This window comes from Zophobas morio, unplaced genomic scaffold (genome assembly GCF_036711695.1).
Source record: "Zophobas morio isolate AGI-343-1 ecotype UQ-CSIRO unplaced genomic scaffold, CSIRO_AGI_Zmor_V1 ptg000076l, whole genome shotgun sequence".
NCBI lineage: Eukaryota > Metazoa > Arthropoda > Insecta > Coleoptera > Tenebrionidae > Zophobas > Zophobas morio.
This window is the reverse complement of record NW_026972181.1, coordinates 2,728,116-2,739,373: the sequence shown is the minus strand read 5'-3', so window position 1 is coordinate 2,739,373 and position 11,258 is coordinate 2,728,116. Positions and strand designations below refer to the sequence as shown.

The window sequence follows — 11,258 nt, the reverse complement described above, 5'->3', positions numbered from 1 at the left end:
CGGTTATAATCACCAATCACAAAGTTCTCTGTATCACCGATTGACAGATGCCCAAAGGAAATAGAAAAATGGAAAAAATATTCTACGGAGCAAGAAGAAAAAATGAATGTTCTAGATTTACAAGCGAACCCTATCAATTTATATAACTGTTTACGCTTAAAAGACACCAATAATTCAAATAATAATGAGATAAATCTAATTTCTAAAAGACCAAAGGTCATGGAAAATTTGCGCCTGGATCACTTAAATTCAGAAGAACAAAGGCAAATACAAAATATTTGTTGAGATTATTTGGACTTATTTACGTTAAGTCTGACCCATTATCACAAACGGATAGCGTTAGTCACACAATTCCCATGTCAGTGACACAAATTCCAATTAAGGTCAAACCCTATCGTCTACCCCATTCTCAACAATCTGAAATTAATACTCAAGTAAAAACAATGTTAGAACAAGGTGTAACTGAGCCTAGCTCAAGTGCTTGGAACTCCTCACTTCTGTTAATACCTAAAAAGGCCGATTCTTCAGGCGAAAAGAAATTCCGAATTGTTGCTGATTTCCGTAAAATTAATGATACTACCTTGGGCGATGCGTACCCGTTACCGAACATCACCGACATTTTGGACCAACTGGGTAGAAGTCGTTATTTTACTGTGCTTGATCTAGCTTCGGGTTTTCATCAAATCCACATGAATCCTACTGATGCTGAAAAAACTGCATTCAGTAACCCTTTCGGTCATTATCAATACAAACGATTACCAATGGGTTTAAAAGGTGCTCCTACATGTTTCCAGAGATTAATGGACGGAGTTTTAATTGGGATACAAGGAATAAAGTGTTTTGTTTACTTAGATGACATAGTAATTTATGCCGAGAACTTGAGGGAACACGAGATTAAATTAAAAGATGTTTTTGATAGACTTAGCACAATCTAAAATTACAACCTGACAAATGTGAATTTCTCAGAAAAGAAGTTAGTTATTTAGGTCAACTAGTTACTGATAACGGCATTCGATCAGACCCGGCAAAAGTTAAAGCTGTTCGCGACTTTCCCGTCCCAACAAACGTTAAGCAAATTAAAATGTTTTTAGGTTTAACAGGGTATTCCAGACGTTTTATTCCAAAATTTAGTCATATCGCAAAACCTCTAAATGACCTGCTTAAAAAGGACGTTACTTTTACTTGGAATTCTGCTCAACAATTAGCTTTTGAGGAATTAAAAGGCATTTTAATGAATGACATAATTTTGTAATACCCAGATTTCACTAAGGATTTTCTCTTAACTGCAGATGCTTCTGGTACCGCTATTGGCTCAATTCTATCACAAAAAACTGTTGACGGTGACCAACCTGTAGCATACGCTTCACGTACCCTTAACAATGCCGAATTAAACTATAATACGACTGAACAGGTACTTCTTGCAATTGTATGGTCAGTTAATCATTTCAGACCGTATTTATATGGTGGAAAATTCAAAATCGTAACGGATCATAAACCATTAGTTTGGCTTTTTAACGTAAAAGACCCTGGGTCAAGATTAATGAGATGGCGTTTAAAATTAGAAGAATACCAGTACGAAATAATTCATAAAGCAGGTAACTTAAACAATAATGCAGATGCTTTGAGTAGAATGTATCCCGTGACAAATGATGATAACCCCATTTTTGATTTAATTCCCGATGTTGCTATAATTGCTTTTATTAGTGAGAATAATATTATTCTCACTAGTTTGTTTTGATAACGGTGTCTCTATATAGAGACACCGTTATCAAAACAAATATTTGAAAGATACCCGGAAATTCGATTTCTTCTAAATGAATCTTTGTCTGCTAACAATAATGATCTTATCCATTTCATTGAAAATGAAGACTTTAAATTTATTTGTAATTATGACAGAAAATGAAAGGAATAAAGTTGAAACCGATGAATTGACAAATATTGCTGTTAAAATCCAACAGTACTGCATTAAAAATCGCCTATACAAACTTAAATTTCCCAAAAATAATCTTTTTGCATCAGAGCAGTGGCAAATATTAAAAATCAAGCTTAGTGATGTTTTCCGTAGTCGTTCTTTTACTTTGCAATTTTGTGTGAATAATAAGGAATTTTGTAATGAAGAAAAATTGGAAATAATTAAGGAAAATCATTGCTCTTTAATAGGGGGACACAAAGGTATCAAACAGTCAGGCACATTCGTGAAAATTTTAACTGGGTAAATTTAAAAAATTATGTAAAAAACTTTATTAAAACGTGCGATGTATGTCAAAAAGTGAAAACAAGGAACAAAACTGTTAAACAACCCATGGTCATTACAAGAACTTCAAGTGAACCATTTGATAAGATTTAATTAGATATTGTGGGACCTTTGCCAGTAACGCATAATGGTAATAAATATATTCTTACCCTTCAAGATGATTTAACAAAGTTCTCATTCGCGTTTCCACTACCAAGAAACAGAATCCATTGCAGAGGTATTCGTACAAAACGTAATTTGTCATTTCTGAATACCAAAATCCATTGTGACGGACCAAGGCTCAAATTTCACTAGTCAATTATTCAAAAATATTTGTAAAATTTTAAAGATAAAACAGCTCCAAACCACAGCTTATCATCCACAACCAAATTGAGCATTAGAGAGATCACATCGGACATTAATTGATTACATAAGATCATTTGTTGATAAAGATCCACAATCGTGGGATACCTTGATAGCACAATCAATGCTTTGCTACAACACGTCCGTTCAAAATTCAACAAATTTTACGCCCTTGGAACTAATATTTTGCCGAAAATTTGTAACCCCTTCATCTTTTTCTAAAAGATCCATTATATAATTATGATAATAACTTTTATGAAATGAAAAATACGTTTCAAAGAACTTGGAATATTGCGCGACAAAAAATTATGGAATGTAAACAAAAAAGTAAACTGCAATATGATAAAAATGCTTACTCTGAAAATCTACATGTCGGAGACCAAGTCTTATTAAAAAACAATGCCAGTAAAAATAAATTAGATACCAGATGGTTGGGACCCTATGTTGTTTAGTCCTTGGAAGATAATGGTAACTTAGTCATCGACAAGAATGGAAAATCATACCGTACTCACATTAATCAAACCCATAAATTCTTTTGATTCACTTTCGTCAAAACAGTGAATCCCCTTTCTTCGCCCCATCACTTTGAAACACTTTTACGTCATAAATATAATTTATAACCTTACGTCTTGTACACGTCTAATATTCAAGTAATTTCTAAAAAATGAGCAAATATTGCATGAAACTTTGATAGCAACGACAAACCAATCGAATAAACAAAAGAAAGAAATAGATTAATTAAAGATAATCGAAAAGCTAAATAGTTACTATAATTCCTTTTCCACCTTGTTATCAATTTATCAGTCTGAGGTAGATAATTTATGGCAATCCGATTTTGCAGCAAAATCTGGTCAGTTACATCCATGTGCAAAATTAATCGCAGAATTAAATAAGGTAGTTCCATTTCTTCCTCCAGGAACACAATTTTGTGGCGCACTTGATGCTAACGATATTCATAAAATCGTAAGTGTTATTGAGATGCATGTGTACTATGGAAACATACTTTAGTTTACATAATTGATATTCCTTTAATTTCTCCAAATGTTTTTAGGATATACCATTTAATACCTTTACCTTCAAAACAAACTGATAATAATCTTTTCTTATACATAGAACCAAATTATAAATATCTGCTAATTGGTCAGGCTAAATAGCACTATTTGCCAATTACTGAAAATCAAATAAACTATTGTAAAAAATACGGAAGTAACAAAATCTGTAAACAAGAACAAGCTATATTCTACTCGCACATGTATGAGTCATCCGAAATGAAATTGTTTTCTTATACCATAAGCGTACCAAAAAATTGCCAAACGAAACTTGTTCATTTAAATTCAAATTTATGGTATAAACTTTATCAGCAAAATGTCTGGCTGTACACTACATTGTCTCCTGAATATGTAATAATTAATTGTAAGAATCATAGCACCCCATTTAACATCAAATTACAGGCCAGTGGATTATTTAAATTAAATTCTACTTGTAAAGCCTTTACGACTCAATCTGTATTAGAACCTAAGGAATCCTTTTTTTTCTGTTGTTAACTTTAATTATTTGAATCCTTTTTTTTTGTTAACTTTAATTATTTACCACCCTTTAACTTAGATTTTAAGCTTTGCTTAAATGAAACGAATAATGGTATTAATAGTACAGACTTTTCCTTGTATGTACCTAAATTATATAACATCCATAACTATCACCAGTTAGGTTTAGCTAGCAAAAGTTTACAGGAAGTCTCTAGCTTAATTGATCAAGCCGAAAGAAACGCAAATTATGTTAGCTCATTTTCTCATTACTCATTTTTATTCTATGTATTTATAATTATAATAATGGTGTATGTAATCTATAAAATCACTTATAGCTATTATAAGAAATGTAAAGATGATAGGATCTCTAATCGAAATTCCGTTATTAATAACATTATATCAAACTGTTGTAGGAAAAAGAAACAAAATAACAATCTAACCCGGTTCCAGATGACAGGGTTGACGCACCATCAGTCTAATGATTTGACGACTGATGACGATGATAATGATGACGGCTGCCGTACTTATAAGCAGCCACCCTCAACTCCTACTGGACATAGTTCACGAAAACAACAAGAGTTCAGCCCGCAGTATAAATAAGATGAATTCTTCTCTAAGAGGGGAGGTGTTACGGACCCCCATTTTTACCTCAGACTATTATTGTTAAATTATAATCTCCAAAGTTAATAATCCGAATTCCCAAGTTTCCACTGTTTGTATTTAATGTTTGTGTTCAATAACTTTATTTATATTTGATAGCTAATAATTCTTCATGTGACTATTATCAGGGATCAAGTATTGTACTTTCTTTGTTTAAAACTATTATAAAAGTGTTAGCAATGTGAACGCAGGGATCAGTATTCAGTATTTCATCATTAAGATATTAATGTAAACGTCGATAGTTAACAGTGTCCGTGTCGGTAGAATTTGTAATCACGAACTTGTAGATCTGGCTTGAATAAAGTAGTATTTAAGTGAAAAGATCTGGTTTAAGTTATTAAACTTCCCTACGTGAGTAAAATCACCTGGTGAATAAAAGTGTCTTCTGACAAAATTGAAAGAACCCTTTGTTGTGGTCGAGGCTCACAACAACAATCTCTTAAAAAAAAATAACCAAAATGACAATTTATTAATAAAAAATCGTATGTAACAAGGTGTTTACGCTCGTATTTTTTAATTTTTAAAGTGCAACTACAAACTTCGTCACTTATCTATATTCAAATTGTTTTTAATTCGATATTTACACCTTACCTGATTGCTAAATTTATTGCAACTTAAAATTCAAAATACAAAATATTTAGTTTTAATAAAAGAAAATACTTCTCGATGAATTTTACCTTGCGACCAATTGTGATGCGACGAGTTGTCTGCGATCAATTGTCGCGCGATCAGTTGTCGTAGAATCCGCCATTGCAAAAGGCCAGAACTCTTTGCGAGACTTTGGCGGCGCGACCATGTTTTCGACAATAGACTTAAAATCTGGCTACTGGCAGATACTTTTGGACCAACCATCAAAACACCTGACGACATTCACGATTCCACACAGGGCCACGTATCAGTACCGAGTGATCCCGTTCGGATTCAAGAACGCCCCCGCGAGATTCCAAAAACTTCTAACGCGAGTGCTAACCGGATATTTGTGAAATTTTGTGCACGTATATTTAGAGGATATAATCATTTTTTTCCAAAGTCCCGAGCACCTGGGGCGCACTTTCGGTTGATGTACGAGCGCCTCCACGAATACGGCCTACGCTGTACGACAGAAAAGTGTCGGTTCGGTGTGTCAACTATCCTAACTTGGGCACGTGATCGGGAAGAACTGCAACAAGCCCCAACCGCGTATGTGCCACGGTTCGCTGAAATCGCGGCCCCAATCAATAATCATAACTGTGAAATTATTATTTGTTATTGGTTCTTGATACATGTGCAAGGTGGTGAAAATGCAATTGAAAGATTCTATTATAGTTATAAATACATACCTACATACGCGCAAGTAAATTTGATGTAAACCCTGTAAAAATCGAGTTCTTCGTTACGGATATTACCGACTTTTGTCAATTTATATCTTGGAACCTTAAAGAGAACGAGCTTTGGATGGTCCACAGTTCAGAAAACATGAAACTTCCAACGGCTGAAACGGCAATTATAAAAATATTGTCGTTTACCATGGAAGAGGTACATGCAAATTTGTATATGGAAAACAAACTGGAAGAAGCCTTCCTGTGCCCCAAGGGGGTAAGGGGGACGTAGAGCGGTGGGTCATAGTCGGCAAACAAAAATTAACTTGTAAGACTGTGTTATCTGTTTCATAAAATATAATATAACATTAAAAAAGAAACTGATGCAGTCGAATTCGTGGCAATTCAGGCAGACGAAACTATCGATAATGCGAATATTTCACAATTAGTATTTATAATTCGGTATATTAAAAAATGGCAAATTTGGGAACGGTATATTACATTTTTCCGTCCAATTGGTCATACTGCGGACGACAGTAGTAAAGCAATTTTAGAACAACTGTAAATATTTAACATTAGTAAAACACCAGAAAAATTAATTTCGCAAAGCTATGATGGTGTTGCAGTGATGAATGGCGAAAAAAATGGAGCCCCTGCAAAAATTAAAGCTGTTTATCCAAAAGCCAAATATGTACAGCGTCATGTTCATCAATTAAATTTAATTTTGGAAAGGGTTAATTAATAGAATGTTTAGCAATTGTTAACGACAAAATCACTATTAGGCATAGAGACAATGATTTTAACTTTTGGTTAAGTTTTTCTCACAAAATTTTACCAAATAGTAACATTTTATACAATCAACTTCAACAACGGCAGTTGGAGAGTGTTAAAGTTACAAAAAACATTACTGCTTTTAAAAATGCAGTATATAGGAGACACTCTTGATGAGGACTGTGTAGATCATGAATGTTCCTCATATAAACCAGCGGTCTTCAAACTGTGTTCCGCGGAAGGTTCCAGCTACTAAAAAATTTCAATTCCAAAATTCCAAGAAAAATGTAAAGGGAAATAAAAAAATTGAAAAATATTTTTTCAGTAAAATGTAAAAATAAATTAATGTTTCTGCAACGAAATAGTTTTTAATGTATTATTAAAATACGTTATATTTTAATTATTCTTAGAATGGATAAATGGCTGAAAACTGGAACTTTCAAACGATCAGAAACTGATCCAACGATAAGGCCCATTGATCCCTCAACATCAAACGAAGCCAGTACTTCTACATCTGTTCCGGGATCTCAGGATTCATCCATCCCAAGGAAGAAACGAAAATATGATGAAACATATTTAACATTTGGATTCACTTGGACAGGAAATGAAGATGAACCGAATGGATTGTTTGTTGAATGTGAAAAAATTGTTAGTAATAGTAGTTTAAATCCTGCTAAATTAAAAAGACATATGGACTCCCACCATTCTAGTTTGCGTGGTAAAAATATAGAATATTTTCAACGCAAGCGTGATGAATTGAAAAAGAAAAAAACTGCCTTTGCTAAATATATATACTCTGATAATATGGCATCCCTTGAAGCTTCTTTTAGAATTAGTTACAGAATTGCTAAAGAAGGCGAGGCATACACTATTGCTGAAAAATTAATTAAACCCTGTGTTAAAGACATAATAACATGTAAGCTTGGTGCAAAATATGTTAAGGAAATTAACACCATACCTCTTTCTGATACTACAATCGCAAGACGGATTAAGACAATGTCATCATTTTGTGAAGATGAATTAATTTCTCGTTTAAAATCTCCTCACCAATTTACGATGCAATTGGATGAAACAACAGATGTTGCTGGATTGGCGATTTTGATAGTTTTGGTCCGTTATGTTTGGAATTCTACCATTGAAGAACATATGCTTTTTTGCAAACCTCTAACAGAGAGAGCTACTGGTGAAAAAAATTTCCAACTATTACATAAATATATGGAAGACCATAGATTAACTTGGGATCTATCTTCACATGTTTGTACAGATGGAGCAAAAGCATTATTGGGCTCAAACAAAGGGGTAGTCTCACGAATAAAAGCAATAGCTCCACACATGCAACATTGTCATTGCTGCCTTCATCTTTATGCACTCGTGGCAAAACGAATACCAAAACTATTAAAAGATGTTTTGGATGAAGTTGTGAAAATTATTAATTTCATTAAATCTAAGGAATTAAACTCAAGATTATTTACCTTGCTATGTGAGGAATTATCTAGTAATCATAAAACCTTGCTTCTACATTCAGAGGTGCGTTGGTTATCATCGCGAGGGAATATCTTGAGCCGATTTTTTAAATTAAAAGATGAAGTAAGGATGTATTTGAATGAACGAAAATCTGAGTATGCCCAAAAATTACATGATCAAAACCGGTTACAATTGGCAGCCTACCTGGCAGACATTTTTGCAATACTGAATGAAATTAATATCAAGGACTCACGGTACATATTATCAAGGTTTCGGACAAAATTAATGCATTACTATTAAAATTAGATGTGTGGGAATCAATTGTAAGAGAGAATAATGTAGATGTTTAGTACAACTCAATAATTTTCTAATTGAAGATGAACTAGAATTAGACTACGATGTGAAACTATGTATTTTAGAACATCTTGCCAGTTAAAAGCGACTTTAAAAGAATATTTTCCAGGCGAAAAAAATGCTCATCATGACTGGATGAAAGGCCCGTTTAAAAATTATAACAAATCTGATGATTTAGCAATTAAAGAAAAAGAACAGTTAATAGAAATTGCTACCGATTCTACTTTGCTGTCAAAACGTGGAGAAGATCTACTTAATTTTTGGCTTAACATTGCAACAGAATATCCAGAAATTTCCAAATGGCCTACAACAATTTTAATGCCATTTTCCACTACGTATTTGTGCGAAATATCGTTTTCGACGTATGTACGTACAGAAATCGATTAAATGCAGAAAATGAAGTGCGTTTACAGTTAACAACAATAATATCGCGTAATATTTTAAAGATGTATATGCATATATGATGGGCATGCGTATTTTGTCAAAAAAATCCCTTTTATTGCTACACAGATGATCATTCTAGAAAGATTTTTAAAAATGAAAGCACGTATCCAAAATGTTATATAAGCAACTGCCGTGTTCTCCCTGACGTCACTTGTATTCCGATATTTCGTGAGTGCGTTCCAAGTGTAGTGTTTTCGATTTGACATTCTGCCATGTCTCTGTTTGAAAAATTTTTGGATCAGTTATCTATTGGTGCTATCATTACCATGTACAGGGACAATTATTTTAAAGACGATGATACGCTGCATGTCGCATTAAATAATATTAAGAAAAGAACTGACAACGCCGAACTCGTTGGGGAAGAGCTGAAAGCATACAACGAGTTATCGCAGAGAGTGAATGCTACAGGTAAGATTTTTCTCTTTTCCTTTTAAAGACAAATAATATAGGGTAGTGAAATTATAGATGTTTCTCCAGTCGAGGAACTAAACCCGGTAGCAAAAGATAAACTTGAAGAAGTATGTGAGGAAACACCGTGGTATGAAAATTTTGATGAACTCTGGTCAGAGCTATTTGTTGAAAAAGCGGTAGAAGAAAATCCCGATGTCTCGGAGGTCGCAGCCGCTAGTTGTAAGTATCAATCATTGTTAATTTCACAGACGTAAAATCACTATAGCAAGAATTCAAGCTTAGCGTTTTATTATTAATATTATTTATAGGTACGTGCCCGGGTACCCGAGGAATTTTGAAGTGAAATGTTTAGCAAAAATCAACCCGAACAAACAGGATCAGGTCTGGGACAAGATAACGATGCTGTCCCGTCGACTTCAGGACATAGCCCCACACTTGGTAAGTATTTATTTATTTATTCTAACAAAACTGTAATTATGAACACAACGTAAGTTTAATAGTTATGTATTATTTATAACTTTCCGTGTTTTTAGAAGTATTCAAACAACCAAAACGCGATGATAAGCAAACCGCAGATGCCAAATATGTAGTTTGCAATCAAGAATCAGAAACGTTTATTAAAAAATTTGGGTTAATCTCCAGGTGTTTAAATTTTAAATTCAACGACCAATCTGAAGATTACCGAAAAAACCCAGCGCAATGGCTACAGGTAATTAATATTTTTTTTTATCATTATTTCATAAACGTATACTAAAACAACATTTTCTAGAATGCCATTGATGAACTATTGAGGTATACATGCAGGGAATTTGTATCCAGTGACATCGTAGGCATCACGATGAAAAACGAAAATTTCCCGGAAAGACCGTTGGGGGTGTCATTTAGGAAATACTTACAACTAAACGCAGCAGTTATTATGGACATCATGGAGACAGTACTTCAGAATAACGCTGAATTTTTTGCCAGTGACTAACTAACCATCCACGTGGACCGCATACGACCACCCACTGGTTCGGGAAGAACACTGGTTGACGGCAAGTGTGTAAGTTTTGATGAATTCAGCGTTCAAAAGAACAGCATATACATTGTTGAAAATAGAGGAAATAATTGTTTGGCGGCTGCTTTAGTTGTAGCGATCGAATATGCTAACAACGATCATCGAAGAATTTCGTTAAAGAAATTTAACGGACGCAGGGGGCAAAATCTGTTGAACGACATGGCTATTGATTTATGCCGTAGAGCGAATGTGGATTTGACACACGGTGGTCATTACAATCACATTGTAGAATTTCAAAATTCTCTCGGGGAATACACCATCGTTGTGTATAACAAGCGCGACGGTAGTTCCGTATATTTTGAGGGAATAAGAGCCCACGGTAAAAAATGCCTTAATCTGGTTATGGAGAACTTTCACTACAATGTGATTTTAAGCTTGACCGGTGTCTTTTCCACATCGTACTATTGCGAGTTGCATCTAAAAAATTTAAAATAACAGCTATAGCGCACAACATGAAGAGTTTCGACGGTTGTTTTATTTTGCGAAACATTTTTGAAAATGTGAGTCGCTAGAAACCGCAAGTTTTAAGAACTGGAACCAAATTAATTTCGATAACGTGCGGCGATTTGATAAGATTTATCGATAGCCTTAATTTTATACAGCTGCCCCTTGCGCAGTTCGCTAAAGCGTTTAAATTGAAGGTGATAAGGGCTATTTCCCATATTTCTTTAATAAAA

General features: G+C 34.0%; 1 protein-coding gene across 1 annotated transcript; it reads left to right on the top strand.

The window, feature by feature from the left end:
- Positions 1 to 7,262: 7,262 nt before the first annotated feature.
- Positions 7,263 to 9,056, top strand: LOC135143839 (zinc finger BED domain-containing protein 5-like). Its single transcript, XM_064075779.1, has 2 exons — positions 7,263 to 8,569; positions 8,735 to 9,056. The coding sequence occupies exons 1-2, from the start codon at positions 7,263 to 7,265 to the stop codon at positions 9,054 to 9,056; spliced, it is 1,629 nt and encodes a 542-aa protein (XP_063931849.1).
- The last annotated feature ends 2,202 nt before the right edge of the window (positions 9,057 to 11,258 follow it).